Raw genomic sequence first — 22,842 nt, 5'->3', positions numbered from 1 at the left:
TGTTCTCCCAGAGGCTGTAATTCTCTTCTTTGTCACAGAATCATAGAATGATTTGAGTTGGAAGGGACCTTAAAGATCATCTCCAAAGAAGGGTTTTCATGCTGAGAGCCTCTCTATCTTTTCAGCTGCATTAGCTGGTCTAATAGAAGGTACTGTTTCTCCCAACGAACCTTTCCTTACTGCCATTGGAATACGTGTTTTTATTTGCAATGGAAAGTTGAGGATGTTTTGGAATTCTTCTGAGAAAGGAGAAAAGGACACGGCTTTTAAAAAAGTGATGGTAGCTTTTTGGAAAGTTCTAATCATTCATTAAATGAAAATGTTCATTCTCCTTTTTAAAGAACTCATTGTGGTCACATAGATTACCGTGAAATCAAAGCAAGTTTGCTGCAGAGCTCATCTCTTGCACAGAAAAATAAACTGACTCTTTTTTTGCCAATTATGAGTGATGAGAGAAGAAATGTAGATTAATTCAGAATTCCCAGCCTGTATTCACACAGAGTATCATTTGAAAAAGTGTGATGGAAGTCTTTATCAGAATTCTGTATGAGTAAATGATGGGCCAAACCAGGCCAGAATTTTGGGATAAGAAATAAGATGTCATGTTCTGATGTGAAGGTGCCGGTAGAATTGGTAAAAGCAACAAGATCTTCTTAGTGTTTGAAAGTAGAGTCATGGAAAGAAAGTTCTCTCCAGAAGAATCACAAAGCAGTGTGGCCTGAGACCAACGAAAATGAGCCTTTCCTGTCCAGCTGTGTGAAGAGCCAGGCTGGGACTGTTCTTACCTGTGGAGTGCTCGCTCAGTGCAAAGATCTCAAGGTGCTTTAGAGAATTAAGGCCAAAGAATTGGGGCCAGAGAGACTCGAATACAAGCCAGAGAGACACAAATGCACTTACTTCCACGTTTTGTAGATGATTAATGAGTGACAGAGGGGACACGTGTTTAGAGTCTTGCTCAAAGTTTGGAAATGAAGTATTGTACATACTCAGACCAGAGGCTGTACATTGCTTGTGCCCTTGAAATAACCTTATTCCTCTGCACCTGGAAGTTGTTCTCCACCCACAAAACCCAGTGGGCCTATTTAAAGCCAATTCACAGGTGTCTGAAACTTTACATATAGAGGTGTGAGACTATTTAAAACATATGTGCAGGTGTTTACATTGCAAAGTGCAGGAGCAAGTCCGTGCACATCCAATTTAGGTTTCATGTTGAAAGACATGGCTACCTTAAAGGAAGTCCCGGACCAGGTGGCAAGGTTGGCATGTTCCCAGCTATATCAGAAAGGAGATAAGCCATACTATAAGGACCCCATTTTTATGCCGTATAAAGTATATTCTGGTTGCTTGTTTGACATTATTTCTTTTCAAGCATCTAGGAGAACATTTCAAACCTAGCGGTGCATTAGCAAACTGCCTGAAGATGTGTGTGTCCAGCATTCTCTCCAGTGTTCTTCCCCTGAAGTTTGTGATCCTGACAAATGCCAAGCCTGGCACGCCAAGGAAGCAGAAGCATTCCTTCGTCCTGCTTCAGAACCAAAGTGGACAGGCCAGGTATTCAGGCATAGCAAGTCCAAGGATTTCTAAACCTCAAGTGGCACACAGGACCCAGTTATGGAGGAGAGTGATTATAGGGAGTAACAGCCCTATACACCTCCTTTATCCCAGTTAATCTCTCAAGTTAGTCAGAGGAGTACAAATGCCCCGTTGTCTTAAATGCTTGGAGTTTACACATGGAAGATACAGGAATGGAGACAGAAGCTTTCTTTGGGTTTGGAAATAGGTTTGCAATAGCCTCCTGCATAGCCTCTGTCCTGGAAGCAAATAGGGCAGGTCCCACCAGGAACAGAGGCTTCTTTCCCTCACCTCAGTGGGAGCTGGGAGAGCGGCTATGGGTTGGCCATACCAGAGCTCACATGAACTAAGAAGCTCCAGCATCTGGAAAGAGCCCAGCACATTTTAAGAGGGGCTGCACAAGGGCTTGAAGTCACCCAGCACCTTCAGCTCATCATCCCTCGATGCTCTCCAGAGCCAGAAGGTGTGGATTCAGCATGCAGATGTAAAAATGAAACCCGGGGAGGTTTGGTTGGGGTGTGGCCTGAGTTCTGCCTGTAGTTTTGGGTCATCTCTGCTTGATTTACCCAATCTGCTCTGGCCCACACTTGCCTCAGACTCCTCATTCTGAACCCTTAGCACAGGACTCAGCAGCACATTTCAGGACACAACTCTTGTGCCTGGTGCTTTCTGCTGAGATGGGATCTGGGAGTGTCAGAGCTCCAAGAACAGTGATAGGAGGCATAAACAACTTGAAAAACAAAATAAACTCTTGCTATCAGTCACAAGGCGAGCTGTCCAACACAACATTGGTCTCTGATTTTATATTTAATTTTAGAAGCTGAAACGAAATGTTTTAATTTTATATTATTCTCAACATAATGCTAATTTGCTCCAGATGTCCACTCCGAGCTGAACGTTGCCATTTTGCATAGAAAGCATGTGCGTCAGTGATTTATTCCAAATAGCTTCTATTTTACTGCATTTCATTTTATTCTGAATGAAGTACTTAACAACATGTTTCTCTTTAAGAATCTTACTTAATCATATGGATATAATTTCTTCAATTTACGTTTTCAGTTCTTTAGTGTGGTGGCCACAGGGTGTTTCTTAACCTAGGCAGATTAAATGCACATGTTGAAAGCTGCTTATATTTGATTTTGAGGCACTTTCATTTCAAAGTCCTTCACGTAAGGTACAGAAGTGATTGTGGTTTCCTGCTAGGTTCTGGGATGGAGGTATAACTCTCAGGAAAATCTTGCAGGTACCTTCTAAATGTTGGATAATCATGCATGACAATAACATAATTTCATTTCTTCCAAAACTGTGGTCTACCGAGAGTGTTTAAGACTGTTTTTATTGGGGTTCAGGAAGAAAAGAGATTTAATTTTCTTGTCATTTCTGGGCTGCAGTTCAACATTTCAATTTAAAACCTATTTCCGTTGAGTTCCCTTTCCAGTTTCCCCTCAAAAATATTATCTTAGAAAATTTCTTTTATTCAGTTATTTTCATATTTATTTAGCAGCATATTAAAAATTTTGTGAGACAGCTCAATACGAAACCTTTGTTGTTTGAGCCTGGCTCATTCAGCCATTCCTGTCCATGGGCTGCTGTTGGTCAAGTATGTCAGGAATGTCCTTTGGCAGCGTCCTTGGAACTACGTCATGTGTGTAAAGCGGAGTCGGCGTGGATGGGAGGCTGGTCTGGACCTTGGAACAAAGTCCAGGGAAGATTCTTATTCTTCTTTCATTTTAAAGCTGTCCCAGCGTAGGTAATTTGTAGAAAGGTGGGGTGATTTGCAGTGGTTGTACAGTCTAAGTGTAATACACCAGATTCCTCAGATACCTAAACCTATTGTTCTTCCCTTTTAAAAATCATTCTTATCCATATAATCCCTTTTCCCCTTACGCTTTTAGACTGCAACCTATACAATGGAATCTAAATTTCAGGAGGTCACATCATTTTCAAGGCAGGTTATTCCCACCTGAAATAATGTTCATCTGTATTCATTTACATCTTCTTTTTGCACCTCTTTTTCAAGCTTAGCTTTTTCAGAACTAACCTTGCTGTTATTCTACAATTGTATTAGTTTATTACACTGAATTGTTGACACAGCTGGTAGGGAGCTAAGTGCTGTGGTTTCACACAGTAAAATTTCAGACAATATGTGTAGCACTTCTTTTTCATATATATCATTTGAAAGCCATATGATTCACCAATATGTGTTATTGTTATCCACCCATGTGGGATACAATCTATTTTAAATTAGTGAAGCGACTTGCTAAACTCCCTGTAAACAATAAGACTGTGGGAAAACATTAAGTGCTATTCAGAAAAGAACATTGCTATACTGCCTTTTATCCAAAGGATCCCACAGTGCTGTAGAGAATGGAGGGACCTGGCACTGCTGCCACGCCGGCTGCTCTTCAGCAGAGCTCATCTTCGTCTTCACCACAGGCTTTAGAAGGAGCTCCAGCACTTAAACCTAGAGCAGGGTTTGGTGGAGAGCAGAACCACCCACACCAGTCCAGCGTGCTGGGGTGTAAATCCCCATGGGTGAAGAGCAGCAATAGACTTGGGGGTGTTTGTTAGCAAAATCTTGATTTAACATCCAATATAATCACTTCCCAGGGTGGAGTGCATCAGCCACTGTACCTGTTGAAGCACTTGGTGCATGGAAGTGTGAGGTGACAGGAGCACCTCAGCCTCTAACAGAGGGCATCCCATTGTACTGGATTTATCTGAGGGAAGGAGCTTAGATATGGACCATTGCTAGAGCTCAGGTGGAGCACAGCAGTCATTTACAAAGGGCAGCAACAGAACTGTGTTCCCTGTGTCTGAAACACGGCCCTTCCGACAGTGCAGTACCTGACCAAGCCTAGACACTGATTTGATTTAGGCAAGGCCAGAAAACTAACTTCCTTTAAAACAGGTGATGTCTTTTTCTAGGAACATTTTTCTAGGAATAAATCTCTCAGATTTTCCTTCATGTAGTGAACGTGGCCAAGCAAGACGAAATGCAAACACTGCAAGGCTAAAAGTAATGACATGGGGTAAAGTGAGGATAAAAGTTCCTTATTTGTAGGAAGAGAGAGAGTGTTCTATCAGAAAGAGATTATCCCTCTCCATATTGTTACCCTCTAGCTCTGTGTCAAGTCACCCTGTAGGATTCTGTTATACGGTGCCTGGAGCGGGTCTGTGGGTGAAGGAGGGAGCCACGTCCCTTGGGATTCTGCTCCACAACCAGGGCACGAGGGAAAGCAGGATAACGTCACCAACCCTGCAGTGACAACAAGCTCCCACCACATCACAGTCTCTCTTTCCCAGTGGTTCACCAGCAGCTCTTGAGGGGCTCTTTGCCAGAGCTCAGCTTTACACATGAGGAAGTGTCAGGCATAATCATTTTAGCTTTGAATTACAGGTTGAACCCCAGTCTTCACTTACGGATAATCAGATTGGCCCAGCATGGCAGAAAAGAGCAGGAGCCTGTCTGAGCATGGAAAATCCCACTGAGTTGTCTACTCCCTTGCCAAGAAGAACCTTGGAAAAATATGTATCTTCTTATCAAGTGTGAAGATTAATCCAGTGTTGACAATTTCATGCAGCTTGTCAATTTGCAGGGATCTGATCTTTAGAAGTTACACCTGGAGATAAAAGCTCCATTATGTGCTTGTGGAAATGAGCACAGGTAGAGTATGAGAAGGACAGTAGGTCTTAAGACAAAAAAAATCCCCCCATCTAAAATGGGAGAAAACCCCAGCAATAAAGCTACATGCTCCATGAAACACATTCAGTGAGAAAAACTAATGATTTGTGTTGAACCACCTACAAAAAGTTGTATTTGCAACAAAAACCCCGCACACAGATGGGTGGAGAGTTACCTTGGTGCTATTTTTCATCTCCTAAGAGAGAACTTGGATGTGGGGGACTAGTTTAGTCAGCTGTAGACAGTGATTTCCAACTGTAGATCAGATTTCATCCACAGGATCCTCCTCTGTTTGATCTGCCAAGGACAGGAGCCACTCTGTAAGCTGTGATGACATGTGACGAGCTCTGACTGTAAAACTTATTTATTTATTGGTCTTGACAAAGTTGGGAGCTGGGTTTTCCAGGATTAAAAAAAGCTAGTAGTCAGGGGGATGAGTGGGAAGTTAGGATGGACACTCACTGTTGCCAGATGACACCGTATTTGTGACACACAGGGTTTGGCTCACTCTGGTCCCAAATCTTCCTGTGTCTGGGGACAGACAGAGCACAGACCTATCCCGGAATGCCCTGCCTGTGGTGTGTTGCAAACCCATCCTGTTCCTAGACATGCTGTTGGCCTGTTACAAAAGGCAGCCTGGACTATGTGTGGATCTTTTTTGTCCTTTACTGGTTCATGAAAAATATGAAACAAAGAGGGAAGTTTTTCATTTTGCTTTTCCATATAAATGTTTGTTAGTGAATAGATTCAGAATATTTCAATTACAGTTGATTTTAGTGTCTGATGCCAGTAGAACAGCTAAAGATTGTTTGCTTAATTCCTGAATGTGTGCATTGTTTTTAGCAACCATTTTTAATTTACATGTTTGTCCTGCCTCTTCAAATCTCCCATTGGATTCAGAATGTATACCAGGGCAGGCAGCTTCTCTGCCATCCTCTGTGCAGATGTCTCTCCCAGAATCAGGAAAGTGCCCTGCACTGGGCACAAAAGGGTTGCTGAGCTCCCCAGCATGGATGAATGTCCTCTGCTGAAAGAGAGCGCTCAGCACATTACAGGGACAGCCCACAGAAGCAGGGTGTGTAATTTTTAATAACTGGGATAAAAACCCTCAGTGACATCTTTAAAATATAAATGCTTTTTCTTGTTTCTTTTATTTCTTCCCCCCCCTTATTTTGCCTTTTCATCTCTCCTCCTTTCAATTCCATTAAGCTTCATTGTACAATAATATATCGCAGTGGACTTTTTTCAATTATGTTTTTGATTTTTTCCTCCTTGTTACTATAAAACTCCAGATGTTTTGAGACTTCATGGTTCTCTGAATTATTTTTTCCTTTATTTTAATCTTCTTTTGTAACATGCCACACATGTGGTATTTTGGCCTTTTAAGATGCTACGCTATGCTAATCAGCCATAAGTTTTGAGGTAGATGTTTTTTCTTTTTGTAATTACTTTTTTTTCCTTCTTGCTGTTGCTGTCTCTTTATATTTTTCTTCTTTTTTTCCTCTTTTTTTTTTAATTTTTATTTTTTTTACCCCAACTGGTTAGTCCACATCAACCATAATGTATTCTGCCTTTGTTCTGAGGCTGCATTCTTTCTTTATTATTCATTAATTTATAAACTAATCAATATCTACTATAGATTAATTTTTAAATTAATGTGGCTAAAATAGGGACCAGAATACAAAGATGTAGTCAGGGGTGTAGGACAGAATTTCATTTAGGTTTCAGCTGAAATAGGTGTAAATAGGTGATGTTAGATGCAAACTGGAATGGAAATGTTTCCTTGGAAAGTGAAGAAAGGCAATGACTTGCTGATCCAGAGGAACACATTTTTGAAGTACATGTAGGAAACTATATTTTTTGTTTAAATAATCTAATAGTACTGGAGGGAAGCATTTTTAATTTATTTGTGGTTCTTTTCTGGCACAGCTGGAGAGGGTTTTTAATTGATTTTGTTCAGTCTTAATTTTGTCCCCCAAACAAGCAGATCTGGCTTCAGATATTAGAGCAGAAAATCTTGGATTGTGTGTTGTCCTTTAATTTCAAATAGCTTGTAAGCTATTCAAAAAATCCCAAATAAAGAATAGTTTCCCAGTTACATCTGAGGAACTAAAGGGGCTGACATGGGGTGTCTTCTTTGCTCATTACATGACCCTATGAATTTTGCATTTTGCTCCTTAAAATGTTGCCTCATGTAATGTTATTTTTGCCTGCAAGCCATAATGCTGCATTCAGTCCAACTGTAATGAGGTTTCAGAAAATTGTTTGCTTTCCAAATGACATATTTAGCAAAACCTTATGGCAAAATCTGTGGCTGTCATGCTGCTGATAATAAGATATCCCCGACTTTCCTCGTTCATTCTCATATGTTGCAGCAAATAAATGCAAGTACCTCTGTTTTGACAAATGTTTATCCTTCTGCTTGATTAAAGAAGGATTACTAAAAAGGGTTTTAATAGTAGCAATGGGGTCTTGTGAAAAGGATAGGATGCTCTGACAGTTTCCCAGATATTTTGTGTTTTGCTGGAAAACGTATGGAAAAGCTCAGCTTGCTCCCTGAAGGGCCTGACTGGCACTAGAAGAAATAAATCTCTGAATATTTCAGTGCTTCAACCTACGTTCACCCCATTCAGGGGATGTTGGCAGGCAGGTGGTTGGTTCTGCAGTCAGAGAACTCTGTGTGTGGAAATCACCTCGTGTGTAGGATCAGAGCTGGTGACTCATGACTTAAATAAGCCTGTTGTTATGTCCTGTGTGGGCCAGGTCTGCATTCCTTGTGCACCCCTAATTCCTGATACTGCCAGAGGGGTTCAGGAGTATGGACTTGGGGGCTCATAAAATCCATAGAATTGAAATTAAAGAGACAGCCTTTATAAAGTCTTGTTTAATTCGGTGGCGCGTGCTGATCAAATCCTCCTCCAGGGTTTTCAGTGTATTCCTATTTCCCAGTTTCATGTTAATTGGGAAGTGTACAACATGTCTAACAGCACAAAAAAACCCAGGCTACCGGTGTACTGTGTGTTGATGTCAAATGGTTGGCTGTAATTGCCCTAAACTCCCACAATGTGAAGGATGTGTTGCATTTATACTGTGGCTTACTTTTCTAAGTTCTTCTTTTTCCTGTTCTGAACCTTTTTACCTTTTCTTCTCTTACACACCAGCAACTGTACAACAGTCTGGCAAAAGCCCTAAATGCTTTTTTAAAAGACAAATAATAAAAAGTACAAGCAATTTTCCCCGGGATTCAAATGAAATAGCATGTGGAAGTGTCACTTTGCAAACATAAATTGTTCAGGCTTTAAAAATAAAACCAAACCCAGAAATTGGCAGGTCCTTTTCTGTTACAGGTATCATCCATTTTATTCTTACCACAAAGGGGAAAAAAGCAGGTTCTGACAATTTAAATTGTAAATTTGAATCTGGCTAAATGAATTGGGATTCTTTAGGATGTGGAGAGCTCATTCCTATGGGTTGCTTTTAACATACACAACTAGTTCTGTTGAGTCTAATAAATGAGTCATGTTACTCGTGCTCAACTGTTTGCAGGATGAGGGCTTTACATTGTAGCTACAACAGCAAATTAAACATTAATCTAATAAGGAGTTAGCTAGAAAAGACAAAGCACCAAAACAGATATTTAGGTGCTGGTGTTGGGTGGAACAACTCAAGTGTTTAAGTTCCTGACCTTAGTTACAGTTTGGAGCCCCACAAGGCCCCGACATTGGCCTCAGTGTGCTCTGAAACCGTGATGCTATTTAAAGAGTGGTCTGACTGTTTCCTCCCCTCCAGAAGGGATGCTCAGCCTCACAGGATCCTTTTTCTCATAACATGTTTTTCAATAAAATTTTCCCAATTTTGTAATCAGTTGGGAAGAAAGAACATTTCACAATGTTCGTAAGGCTTGGGGATGTTTTGACCAGACATCAGATTTCCTATTGATAGCATGGAATGCTTTGGAATGAAATGTTTTGGGTTTTCCATCTGTAGGCTGTCTGAGATGTCAGCAGCCAATATGACCTACTCTTTCCCTTTTAGGTCTATAAATAAAAGGCAGCTTGTTTAACTGATCTTGCAGTGGAGAGCAGAGGTGTATATTAATGAGCTTGCTCTAATGGCACACTGGACCTATTTAGCACTACAACTGTGAAGGCTTCTCTTTTTCAGTCATAACTCATTTCCTAAGAAAATGTCAGTTATTGCTTCACCCCATGGTCTGAGCTGGTTAGTTTATAGTTTATTTCTTCTGATCTGTACCACTGACAGATATTCTAGACATGACCGTGATTAAATATGCTTATAAAAGTGGTAAACATTTGATAATATAAACCCTCTTGGGAACACACTGTTATTTCTGCATGGCAGCATTCTCAGGTGCATTCAAAGTATAATCTGGAAGCAAAGAAAAAACATTTTAAGCAATTACAGTTATTAGATTAAATTGTTTTGTTAGGAAGATTGTGATGTGTTTAGATCACTGTGAGATAGTTCAGCGTTTTCATAACTATGTCTTTTAAATGCATGAGACTGCAGCAGTCATATTTTACTGTAAAATAAAGATAACATATATTTCCATGTGGTAGGGAACTAATTTAGTCCCATAAATTTCTACAAGGTATTTTTCCCTAGTAGAAGCCCTATTCTGAAAGCAGCAGTAGTTATAAAATCCAGTAATGCATCGTGCTCTTCCTGTAATCATGTGGCATTGTTTTGTGTCTGTGCTCGGATGTGTGCAGCATAGCAGTGTCTGAAACACATGAATGATTCACAGTAAAGACAAATGTAGTAATTGCAATATAATTATTTTTATTGATGAACTTATTTAAAAGCTCTGTTGACATTTACAGACTTTTGAGGATCATGCAGTGTTTGTTACAGTTATCCCAGGCATCAAATGTCCACAAAATGTTTAAGATTGTAGGATTAAGCAGTGACAGATTGGGGCCAGATGTCTGGGAGATACCATAAGTGGCCTTCTCAGTTGATAAAATAGCTCTTACCATCCTAAAGCCCTTTCAGAACTGAACATTTGTTCTTTGTAGTTGAAGCTGAGGCACTTGTGGGATGGCTGAATGTTCCTGGGGGTTATTTGAAAAAAGGAATAAGCACCAATTTCTCCAGGAGTAGTTTTATTTAGTGTATATATAAATATACACTACACTCCAAGTAGCAACAATAGGTGGAAGGGTTAAAAGAGTTGGTGAAAAGCAGTGAAACCCAAGAATTACCTTACGAAGTCATCCTAACAACAGCAGCCCAGTTGAAGTTATCTTGTTCTGTGCAAGTGTACAGTTGAGACACCTCCACTTCAGGGAAGCTGTGCCCTTCAGGGAAAAACTGCAAGGGATACAGTCAGCAGATCCAGCAGGAAATAAAGGAGGTGAAATAGTATTTCCTGGAGTCCTTTGAAATTGAGACCTTCCTGCAACTCTGAGTGGATTCTCTCAGCCCCACCCTTCTCAGCTCTTTGCACCAGCTGCTTTTCTCCCCCTTTTCAGGCCTTTCATCTTCACCTTCCCCTCTTCTCATCACTTCCCAGCAAGGTTCTTGCCCCCACTCCTTTTCCATTGATTTTCTTCCTGTTTCTCCAACCTAACCTTTGCCAACCCTGACTCCTTGAAAATCTGAGTGCTATGAATTTGCTAAACTCTGCTTTATTTGTCATAGACTTCAGCATATTTGAGCATTTCAGATTGCTCCGTTCTGAATCCTTGTCAGATTTTTAGTGATGATTAAGAAGAAAGCTTGTTTCTTTTGAAGCCTTGGGGCTTGGTCACTTCCAAACTCCCCCACCTCGGTGCACCAGCTCAAGTGTTCAGGGAGGGAGTTGTGGCCAAACAAAACTTTTGAAGACGTAGACTGCACGTCTCCAGGTGACTCTGTGGATCTATCTCGATAGCTGTGATGGGGAAAGACATAATATATACATATCAGATAGTTGTCTGGACACACAGACCCAATATGCCATTCAGACTGATTAAATATCTGGCCAGGGCAGTAAAACATGTAGGGCAGTAAAAGCCATAGTGATCCTGTCATGTGTGAGTGGCTGGGAAAGGCAGAGATTTTCCAGGAACCCCTCTGTGGGCGTGCCTGTGTGTTGGAGCGCATTGGTGTGTTCAGTTTGTAGTGTGCAGAGCTGATCTGCATCCCATGGCAGGACACAGCCTGAAAAATGAAGTGCTGGCTAGGGAATCTGGATCACTTTGGTCACTGTGTTGAGGTACTTAAAAAACACACTGGTCTGAGCAGGCTGTGGTGGACCTTTTTCCACCAGTAGTTTAAATTGCCTTTGGCAGGCACAGGGAGATGAGGCACCTCCACGTTACAGTGTCTTCGAGGCTCCATCTGCATCCAGCCCTCTGCCTGCAGTGCTGGATACACAACAGTCAGGAGGCTGCATGCACTGATGTGTGTAAGAGGTGTGTGTGTGACAAATAGGACTGGCAAAGTGGTGATTTCTGTGGCGCCATCTGAGGAACCATGGGTTCCTGGAAAACTGCTGAACAAAATCTTGACTCAGCAGAGGGAAGTGACAAAGCACTTGCTAATTTTGTGAGAGTCTGGATTTTACTCTTCTTGAGCAAGAATCGTATAAAAAACTATGGCTTCCAGAAATAGTGGTTAGAACGGGCTGCCCAGAGAGGTTGTGGCTGCCCCATCCCTAGAAGCATTCAAGGCCAGGTTGGACATGAATCGGAGCAACCTGGTCTAGTGGAAAGTGTCCCTGCCCATGGCAGGGGTGGAACTGGGTGATCTTTAAGGTCCTTTCCAACCCAAACTGCTCTATGAAGATACACCTACCTTCTTTCAGAATGTTAGCGTTGATATGAAGGTTTTTATCTGCATAAGACACTAGAAGATCTGCAGTGCCTTGAAACTGCATTAGAGTGGGCAAAGTGATGCATCCCATCACACGAGTCTTGTGCATGTATTTGTTCCCTGTGTGTAAGTATCTGAGTGCATTTTATGGGTTTGCAGGTGTGTGAATGTGCACACACAAGTATTTGTGCTCACCTGAGGGAGTTCCCAAAGCCCATCCTAGGGACAGTGCCTCCACTGCAATTGCCTGTTGTCTGTAATGCTGAAACTTTGCAGTGAGCAAGGCAAAACACCCTTCCCTTGGCCTGCTAGTAGCTGGAAATTTTACTTATTTATTTATTCAGATTTAATTTGAAACAGTGACTTTTGTTATGAGCGCTATGCAGTGTTTCATTACTGAGCTCCCTAATGAAACGGGTGCTTAAGAAGTCAGAATTGCTCAGGTTACTGGTTGTATAAATGCAGAGAACAGCTCTGAATGATAGAGCTAGTAAAGAAAAGGGTGCAGAATAACAGCAGAGTTCCTTTGGACTGATCTTCAAATAGATCAGGCCTTCCTGTAATCGTCTGTGCTCATCAACTCCAGTGTATTGTATTTCAGACACCGGAAACCAGGTTCTAACCCACCACAAATAGCTTCTCTTGCTCTCTGTCTGTAGCAGCTAATTGTTATTGCCCACAGTGGCTCCTGTGCCAATTAACATCTCGAGGACTCATCAGAATACTTGTCCTTTTCTTTAAATTTTCTGTTCTGACACTGTGTCTTTAAGCGTTCGGTACTTCAGACAGAACATGTGAGATATTTATAACCCTTGTATTATTACCGAGCTACACACCATGTCTTCGGTGACAGATTAAATGAGCAGCACAATATGTTGTGTTTCATCCATAAATTTCAACAGATGTTTGAATGTTGGTTGATTTATTGCACGCCCAACTTGGATCTTACACTGTTCTTATTGTGGCTGCACATGGTTTATTTAATAGTACTTTACAGCAATTTTTTTTATGATGTTTTTTAGTTTGAAGGGTGCAACAAGGCATTTTCTAGGCTTGAGAACCTCAAGATTCACCTCCGGAGTCATACTGGGGAGAAGCCATACCTGTGTCAGCATCCTGGCTGCCAGAAAGCTTTCAGCAACTCCAGCGACCGGGCAAAGCATCAGCGAACACACCTGGATACCGTAAGCATGATTTCATACTGGGACTTGCACAGAGCTTTCCAGTGGTCCTTGTGCACAGTTGGTTCTGCAACTGGGAGGGGGACTGTGCCTTTTCATGAGGAGAGTCTTAGAAAATTCAGCTATAAGCAATAGTATTTTGTTTTGAACTGCATGTGCTTTGAGAAATGAAAAAGCCTTGATCACAGGCAAATTCGTGTGTGTTGCTCATGCTGAGGAGTAAGTTACGCAGGACTAAGTTACTCAGCAAGCTCTCCCATTGTTCCTGTTCCAGTAAGAGGGGCAGCAGCACAATAAGGTATAACGTGAGTGAAAGCTGAGTCACTGCTTCTGCACCAAATGTGTGTCATTGTCTCGCTTCCTGTCCCGTGTTGCTTCAGTGAATGTTCTGAATGAATGCAAAAGCAAGTCAGACCTCTCAGTGGAAGGTACATGCATGCACCTCAGTTTTGGACAGTAATTTTGTAAAAGTGAAAATACATCTGTCTTATAACTATATGAAATTTGTTAAGTACCCACCATCAGAATTAACTGTGAGAAAAAAATTCTTTTATTCTGTACAGTGTCTTGGGCTTCAACTAAAATGAAATCATCCTATTATAGGGAAAGAAAGTAATGAGGCAGCTTTGCAGATGAGTCAAATCCTCAGCATAAAGCTTGTAAAGAAAAACAGAGTTGTTCCTTTGTCTTTTTCAAAGAAGTGAATATATGGTTTAACGTTTGGCCAAGTGTTTATGGGGCAGAACTTTTGAGTTTAATTGATATTTACTTTTTAAGCAGTTACACATTTCAGACAGTGCAGCATTAAGGAATGTCTAATGTACATTATGCCTTGCAAAAACAAACAAGTAAGAGAAGCGAGTCAGTCACATTTTCCAAACCAAAGCACACTTACAATAACAATGTTTTATTTATTTGAAAGTCAACCTGAGAGATTTGAATTTGTAATTAGTTCTAAAATGCATCTCTTTTGAAAGTGGATATAGTAAACTGAGTGCAGTTTTTAAATATAGCTGCTTGAACCTAATAGATATCATTTTAATAGCCAAAGTCACAAATGGAATACCATTTATTAGCTTTGAGAGAGAACTTAAGTGGTTACTAAAGTGAGCAAAAATTCTTTGTATGTGTTATCTGTGTAATATTGAAGACAAATGTCTTAACTTTCTATTTTCTTTTCTTCTCCCTTTATCTCTGTCCTTATTATCTGAAATGCTCATAAATCAGGAAAAAGGTACAGTAATCATTTTCTACTAACTTTCTTAAATATCTAAAAATATCTTCCATGCTATTCCATTGCAGGTTCTTTAAAACTGTTTCTGTAGTCCTGCACACAGTAACTAACTTCCACTTACCTGCTTTAATTAAGCCCTGTGGTTTAGCTCAGTGTATTTTGTGCTTACGTGAATGTGAAAAATAGCAGAGCTACAGGATGGTGCTGCTTCAAGGGCCGCACAAAACAACTGCCTGGAATGTCAGAGCAAACAGCCATGAACCTTTGGAAGGGCAGTCAGATTTTCACCTAGTTTTCCTATCACTGAGTTGAATGATTTTATCACTAATTTGAATGACATCAGTGATTTGAAAAATACTCTGCTGGGTTTTCTGCTAAGGGATTTGTTAAAGTTTTCCATAGTTTTTCCTCAGGTGTCAGTTCTCTGTGTTCCAGACACTCTCAATAAATCTCCTTTGCCCTGTAACTTTCTGGGTAGGTGCTGTGTTAGCCTGTAAGGTCATGAGTTGGTGAATGATTCTATTATTCCTTCAGAAATTTCCTGCTGGCTGGACAGAGCAGCAATACTTATTCTCTGGAGGTACTTATAAAGAAAGGGGGTTTATATAGGCTGCTTATTCCTTATTGAGTGCATTTGGAATTGGTTTTAAAGCTTCCCAGTGTAGGTCACTCCATCATTTATCTTCTCCAAAAGGAGGATCTGTAAATCATTTTACTTACTGGTGTACCCTAGTTTGATTGAATCTCTACTAAATCATCTGGAGTAGATCCTTCTCCTGGGCAGGAGAAGAACAAAGGGGACCTGTCTGTCCTTGTTGGTAGAAAGGGCATGTCAGCACTCCTCCAGGAGCAGAGCGACTGGTTTAAAGGACCTCACAGCCACTTCTCCCAAATCCAGTTGTTTTTTTTCTCTTCTGTGCATCCTCTTTCTGAAACCAGGGGAATTAAAGAATGTGACACTGAGGTCATGGCAAACCAGTTTTCTGCCTTTGAGAAGACACCAGCAGGATTTACTAGTCCTAGTGAGAAGGCTGAGGTAGTGTTGATAGGTGAGGCAAGAAAACAGAGGAAAAAAGAATGTTCCATTCGACTTTAAAGCTCCATGAGCTGTGCCATGCAGCACTGGCACCTAAGTCAGTGGGTACTTAATAAAAAGTGCTGAAGTACCTTTGCTCACCTTGACAATTGCACCTTCATTTGGAGTTTGTAACCCAGAGATAGTGTTCCCTTTGTTGGGAGTAGGCAGAGCTAAGAGAAGAATTTTTTGAGGATTTCAGTCACTGGGACTCCAGAATCAGCAGCTAAATTAGAGCATCCTCATTTATTTATTTTATTTTATTTTCCTACGAGAAGAGAGGACTGGAACTGCCTGTTCAGACTCAGGTGGTTTTCCCAGGAGATAGTGCTGATACTGTGCCACATAAAAGTGACAAGCTCTGCCACATACCAAAACAAGATGGAAAGGTCCTCCCAACAAAATCAGCAAGAGTGGATTTTTCTTTCTGTATTGATTTGCTCACATGTTAATGTTTGATGCAGGTTGTTTGGTTAGGAGTTACAAAAGGAAAGACATTTCTGTTGTTATTCAAAAGAGAAACAAAGTATGAATGAAACCAAACATGTGCTGTGCCCCAAGTTTTGTTCTGCTGCATATCATATAACCACAGAATCACTGAGATTGGAAAAGGCCTCTAAGATCTTTGAGTCAAGTGGTTACCCCAGCACCACTGTGTCCACCACTAAACCATGTCCCCTAGTGCCACATCCACGCAGCTTTTGAACACTCCAGGGATGGTGATGCCACCATTTCCCTGAGCAGCCTGTTCCAGTGCCTGACCACCCTTTTGATGAAGAAATTGTTCCTTATCTCCAATCTAAACCTCCTCTGGTGCAACTTGAGAAAGTTTCCTGTTGGCTTGTAACAAAGGAGCAGAGCCCGATCCCCACCTGGCTCCACCCTCCTGTCAGGGAGTTGTAAGGAGTGAGACAGTCCCCCAGAGCCTCCTTTTCTCCAGGCTGAGCCCCCCCAGCTCCCTCAGCCGCTCCTCATCCCACTTGTGCTCCAGACCCTTCCCCAGCTCCACTGCCCTTCTCTGGACTGGCCCTAGCACCTCAATGTCATTCTTGCAGTGAGGGCTGTGACGACCCACCCTTAAGGGCTTCTTTACCTTAAGGAGGCATATAAGGGTGGGTTCTCACAGGGGCCCAGAACTGAGCTTGGGATTCACGGTGTCTCACCAGTGCCCAGCAGTTGTAAAAACTGTGTAAATCAGAACTCAAACCCTGAGCTTCCATCTCTATAATTATACTGGGTGATCTCATAATTTTGTGTACTATAAAGGCTAGGGGAAAAAAAATAATGCTCTCAAAACCTATCCAGTTACACCTCACTAGCATTTACCTCAGCCCAGTGATGTACATCCAACACTCCAGGTGTGTCAGGTGCTCTCGGTGCTTGCAGGGGGTGCAGCGTCAGGGCTGGCAAACACTCTGTGTCCCCGAACCGGCCGTCCTTGAGCACCCTGAGCTGGCTGTGGGCATGCAAAGGGACATGACCTCTCTCCTCTTCCCTCCCATGCACAGAAACCCTACGCCTGCCAGATCCCCGGCTGCTCCAAGCGCTACACCGACCCCAGCTCCCTGCGCAAGCACGTGAAGGCTCACTCGGCCAAAGAGCAACAGGTGCGTAAGAAGGTAAGACCTGCCAGGCAACAAGGGACACATCTCCAGACCTCCTCCATAGAGTTATTTTTAATTTACCTTAAACTTACATATTTTCAGATCAGAGTTTTCCTACGGTATCGCTAGAAGAAAACTTTAGCGGAGTTAATTTTCCTGTTGGTTTTTAATCACTGTTGTTAACCAGACCACCTTACATTTTTGCATTTTCAGTTTACCCCATGCTTTCTCTCCAAAAATTTCTTTCCTGTTCGTGTTTCATACACAAATTCTGCTGTCATTCACATAAAATGTCCACGCATTGAGTCTCTGCAATCAGCACTAGCTGGTTGTATTTACTAAAATACATGTTGGCTGATCATCCTAAAGCAGAAATGAAACTAAGCCAGGATACAGTGGAAATGTAGAAAAGAAACACTTGTAATAGATGAGGATGAAAACCCCACACTTTTCCCACCACATCTATATTTTAAATGCATTTATAAATCACTCCAAACCCAAACTGCTAGTTATGTTTTCAGTACTGTTGGATTCAAATAAGTGTTTTTGTGGGCTAAATCCCGAACTCATTATTAAATGGGGATGCTTGTGGGCACCAGCCAAGGTTCAGAGACTGGTTTATTACACATTTGTATACACAGTTTGTAAAATGATGTCTGGGACCCCACGGAGCTGGTCCATGGCAGCGCAGACCGCGGGTACACTCCAGGCCCAGGAGTGGAAGGGAACGCTGGCCTTGGAGAGCAACTACAATTAGTTCAATAAGCAGCACTGATGTCTTCCCCCAGCTGCCTCAGCACTGCCAAGAGCATCACAGCAAGGCATGGTTAAAGGAGGGAGGGCAGAGCAGAAAGATAACCTGGCAGGATAGAGCCAGGGAGCAGCTAGTTTAGAAAAATGCCAGAGGGAAGAAGTGGAAGTACTGGAGAGCAAAAAGAGGAATGTGGAGAGAAGAGACAATAGGAGAACACAGGTGACGTGAGCTTAAGAATCTGGAGTGAGCCATGGAGGAGGGAGAAGGATCTGAAAAAGCCCTAATTCACCTGCTTGAATACAACTGTGGTGAGATCATACAGATCTGTCCTTGTTTCCACCGTGCCCCTACGTTATGCCCCTTCCTTCTGCTGCTCCTCTTACAGTTTCCACCAGTTGGAACTTAGGGTCCCCTTTCCCAGGACAGCTGTTTGTGCCCTAATTCTCCCTGTAACCCTCCTCTTTGTCAGATGTGTGCAGCTGAGTAACAGTTCCTGGGGATCAGTGTCCGGAGCTGTGCACACTCTCTCAGATACTAAAGAAACACTCCTTGCATGCTGAGCTTTGTGCCTGGGAGTAACACTGTTCATCCCAGCACCATCCAGGTGGAACCAAGTCTTGTCTCTGCTCCAGTCAGAACTTTTATTTAGCCTGGCAGGACTGGAAAAACTGCTTAGTTTTCCATCCCAATTTTGTATTATCAGAAGGTTCCACAGGGTGTGCTGTGCACATACATCCCACACCACAGGTCACAAAATTCCCAACACTTCCCTAGATTAACCTTTAGGTCATAATGAGAGTAAGAGTCAGAATGCCATGGCAGTAATTGATTAATTCTATGTAATTAAGTCCACGTAATGAGAGTAAAAGTCAGAAAGCCATAGCAGTAATTGGCCACAGAAGGAAGTTGACTCTGGCACCAGAGTCTTTTGCAATAGCAAGATCTTTGTGACAGGAAGATTTTGATACATGAAATTCTCATCAGATTGTGGAAAGCAACTGTGCTCCCTATTTCAAAGAAGAGAACTTCTCATTTTTCCTTCCTGTGGTTGCTGGCATACTTCCAGGGGGACAAGGAGGAATATTTCCTGATAGCAAACCTGGATATCATTTGTTCGGCTCTGTGTACTGGGCTGAATGCATTAATGTGTTACCACCCTTTACACCTGGTCAAAGGGACAGTCCCCACTGTCACACCCTGCCACCTGCTGAGGCCTTGTTCCAGTTCTGTGGAGGAAGGTGGAAAAAAATAAACCTAAATCCAGACTTTGCATTGAGGGGCACAAAGTACTTCCTGCATCAGCAGCAGGAGCTCTTAAGCACAGAATCAATACAGGACAAATTTGGTGCACATCAACTGCAGACTTAGGCTGGTTGGATGTACCAAGACGTCAGAATATCTAGGGATTCTTATCACTTAATCTCCTGTCTTGAGGAATTTTCCTGTGTGCATACACATACCCTCCTATAGACTTATCAAATCTATCTTAAAATTACATTACTCCCTTGCCTCCCACACCTTATTTAGTAGACCAGTCTAAGTCTGCACTCCGCCAGTGGCTTGAAATCATCTTCAGATTTCCTGTCTCATTTATCCATGATAACTTTATGAATACTTGATCCCATGTCTTTTGTCCTCAAAATTAAAAAGCACCTGAAAAAGCAGCAGATTTAAACTGCCTTTTGGTCAGGCTCTCTTAAAAGGGATCAAAGCAAATCTGGCTCATAAAGAAATAAGAACACCCAAAATATTTCACTTAAATGTATTATGGGAAAAAACCCCACCACCTTCCACAACTAAGCAAATGTCAGTGTTACTGAAATGGTGACAGTCTGCTTTGGATTTTGGATTTAGGAAAAATGGTGGAAAGACTGTTTATGTTCACTTGCTCGTTTTTGGTTGTACCTCAGCAAAGGCAGTTGTCTGTTGGTATCACCTTCCCAGGAGTTCTGAGTGGACATCACTTAGCCAAGAAAGAAAACTTAACAGGCTGTTCTGCCAGCATGTCTTGGTTGAGATATGCTACCAAAATGTGCCATCTCTGATATAAAACAAAATGCCTGAGCTTAGAGTTGTATCAAAGGAATCCTGAGTATTTGGTTCATAGCTGAGGGGATTACTGCAGTGGTGATATTTGGTTGTTCTGAAAGGCTTTACAAGAACAAAACAGGAGAAAGTTAGCTGTTAATTTAGTAGTAGTTTAATTGGCTGCAGATGCACTTTGTGATCCAAATGTCAGATGTTTATCTCGAACCCACAAATGGCTGTAGAGCAGAATTGTAAATAGGTTTGCCTGGGCCCTTTATTTAGAATAACCAAGCCCAGGGGAGATCGGTATGTGAGGCTGTACCCGTAAGGACAATAACTATTTATTAATGGCTGTAGAACATGATGGCTGTTTGTGTAATGCGAGCACTGTGTTATGACAAAAGCTTGGCAGCATCAGCATGTTTGAAAGAGAATTAGAAATGCTTTTCTTTCTTAATTCTCCTCTCCTGCTGTTTTTAATATGATCGACATTGTGGTTTTCAAGAGTTTGCTTCAGACACTTTTGCCAGAGCTTTAATTTACAGGGAGCGCAGCTGAGACATCGGTGGTACCTCTCACACATCACTGACAGCCCCTTATTCCACCAGTTCTAATCTGATAAGAACAGACGCTTTTCCTTCCCTATCAAATGTCTTCCCAAGTGTCACAGTTAGAAGGTGATGCAGTCCTTTTGCCACAGAACCCAGGAAACTACAGAAAGCCTGAAAATGTGCAGTTCAATTACTCGGGAAGGTTTGAAGAAACACAGGGTACATTATTTTATGAAGCAAAGTGTTGTTGATTTAAGATTAGCACACTTAGCTTCTGCACTTCAGAAAACCAAAGTTATCTCTAATTAAAAATACCAAGTACTAGATACATCCTTAATTACACTGAGTTTCTAAGAATGACATTAATCCCGTCTATATATAATCTTTAAGGAGACATATGGATTTAATTAGAAATAATTTGATTTTACTTTGAAATAAAATGTTTCTTTTATCCTCCTCTCATAGCTAAAGTCCTGTACTGATATCGAACAAGACGTACTGAGTGAATGCTTAGCTATGCAACAACTCCACACATCTTCACAGCACATTCTGGATGGGAAGTGTGGTAGAACTGTAGGTCCTCATGATTTAATTACAGGTAAGAATACTCGTAATAAGCGTGGTGCTTAATATGTCATATAACAGAGGACTTAAAGAAAAGCTTATGGGTCTGATTTGTCACTGTGGAAGATGAAAAAAACCCCAGACCAACAAATAAGATGAAATAATGTTGTGAGTTGTTTACTAAGGCCTGACTTTTTTTTTTCAGCATAAGCAGCCAAGTAGCTCCTATTAATGTCACGTGAAGGGGGCAGCAGCCCTGCTGAAAGGGTGTCTCCATCCATTTGTGCTCTTCTGAAAGTTGGCCTTGGCCTTGGCAGAGTGCAGGTGCACGAGCTGTGCTAATGCCAAGCGAGTGCTCCACACAGCAGGAGGGTTTTCTTCGGGAGCTGCAGGAAGGTTGATGAGGCTGTGTGTTACCATGCACTGTGTGATTGTAACAGATGATATGGTGATGTGTGAATGGAGAGAAAACTTGAATTGGAAATGTCAAACCTTGTTTTAATTATCTTTCCTAGTTTTCAATCTTTCTTTCAGTCCTCCTCTCTTTGTTGTGGTTTGAACAAGAGCCGGCCCCTTTCAGGGACTTCAGACTGCTCTATACTTTTTATAGGAAGAGAAAAGGATGCTTCCATTCCCTTCTGTGGAAAACAAGGTCTAGATTCACAATATTTGAACCCCAGCAGAGGATCAGGGATGTGCCATCTCAGGTTCTGTGTTTAACCAGCACTGTAATTGTAACCTGCCTTACTTAGGCAAGAATCTCCTGCCTTTTTTTTTGTTTCTTACTCCAAATCTTAAAAATAAAAAATGCATCCTGATTGACATCTCCTCAGGTTGCACTAAAATGTTGGAATATAACTGCTGAACAGAATGGAGTAGAAAGGGAAATACCCCCTGATTCTGACATGGTTCCCCTGGGAGTCTGCACTCACAGTGGCTCCTCAAAAAGTGGGAGAAAGCTGCAGGGACGTAGGGGGATTATTTCCATTCTCTGCCTGTGTCACCTGCACTGTGAAGGTTTGTGAGGGCAGCACTGACCTCTGCTCTCCCCTTGAGAGTCCGGTGTAGCTGAATCATGACTTGGCCTCTGGATTCCAGGCAGGGCAGGAGAGAACAGTGACATTTCCCTGAGAACAGCCTGCACTTTAGGATCCTCAGAAATAACCTCAGTTTCCAAGTGACAACAATAAAACAGGAAAAAAGTTATTAGCTTACAGATAAACAGACCAGTGTCATTTCTAAGAACCTCTTGTGAAATTAAGGATTTTATCTATCCGTAACTCTGGCTTTCTCTGATATGATTTCTGTGCTGATTATATCAATCCATCACCAGGATGTTTTAAAAAACCTGTAAATCTTCCCTGATACTTCACTGGGTCACTGCATATAAGACCCCATCACGTGCACACTATGAAGAAGTGCCAGGGAAAATAAATCAAGATTTGAAAGGCTGTTTTATGGTGGAACAGAAGTTGCTTCATAGTATGTGTAGCACAGTTCCACAGGCAAAACTGTTCATCTGTCATTATTTAGGGCACATAAGCCAAAGTGCTGATCCTTACAGAATTAAAGCATAAGGACATTCCTGCTGCCACCTATAGTCTGCAGTGATTGCACATGTGCTCTTTCAAATAAGCAGAGAGACTTTGGAGAAATCAGCTGTAATACTGTATATAGGGTCGATATGGATAAATACAGTATATGATGTCCCCGTGATTCCACCATGAAAACGTTCGTGGTTTGGGTTTTTGTTTTGAGTTTGGTTTTTGTGGTGT

At 41.8% G+C, this 22,842-nt stretch overlaps 1 protein-coding gene across 3 annotated transcripts in view; it reads left to right on the top strand.

The window, feature by feature from the left end:
- The window catches only part of GLIS1 (GLIS family zinc finger 1), a 189,046-nt gene that overhangs the window by 141,572 nt on the left and 24,632 nt on the right, over positions 1–22,842 (top strand). For 2 of the 3 annotated variants that reach the window (XM_039380570.1, XM_027748657.2), the window contains 3 exons: positions 13,099–13,260; positions 17,075–17,185; positions 20,969–21,101. In XM_039380570.1, the coding sequence (XP_039236504.1) occupies positions 13,099–13,260; positions 17,075–17,185; positions 20,969–21,101 (406 nt within the window). The remainder of the gene's footprint in view (positions 1–13,098; positions 13,261–17,074; positions 17,186–20,968; positions 21,102–22,842) is intronic. The other variant, XM_039380569.1, reaches the window with a different exon arrangement.

Source organism: Pipra filicauda, unplaced genomic scaffold (genome assembly GCF_003945595.2).
Source record: "Pipra filicauda isolate LSUMZ 115617 unplaced genomic scaffold, ASM394559v2 scaffold19_size4547281_pilon, whole genome shotgun sequence".
In the NCBI taxonomy this organism is placed as follows: Eukaryota; Metazoa; Chordata; class Aves; order Passeriformes; family Pipridae; genus Pipra; species Pipra filicauda.
Note: the sequence above shows the minus strand (reverse complement) of the source record. Positions and strands in the feature narration are given on the sequence as shown.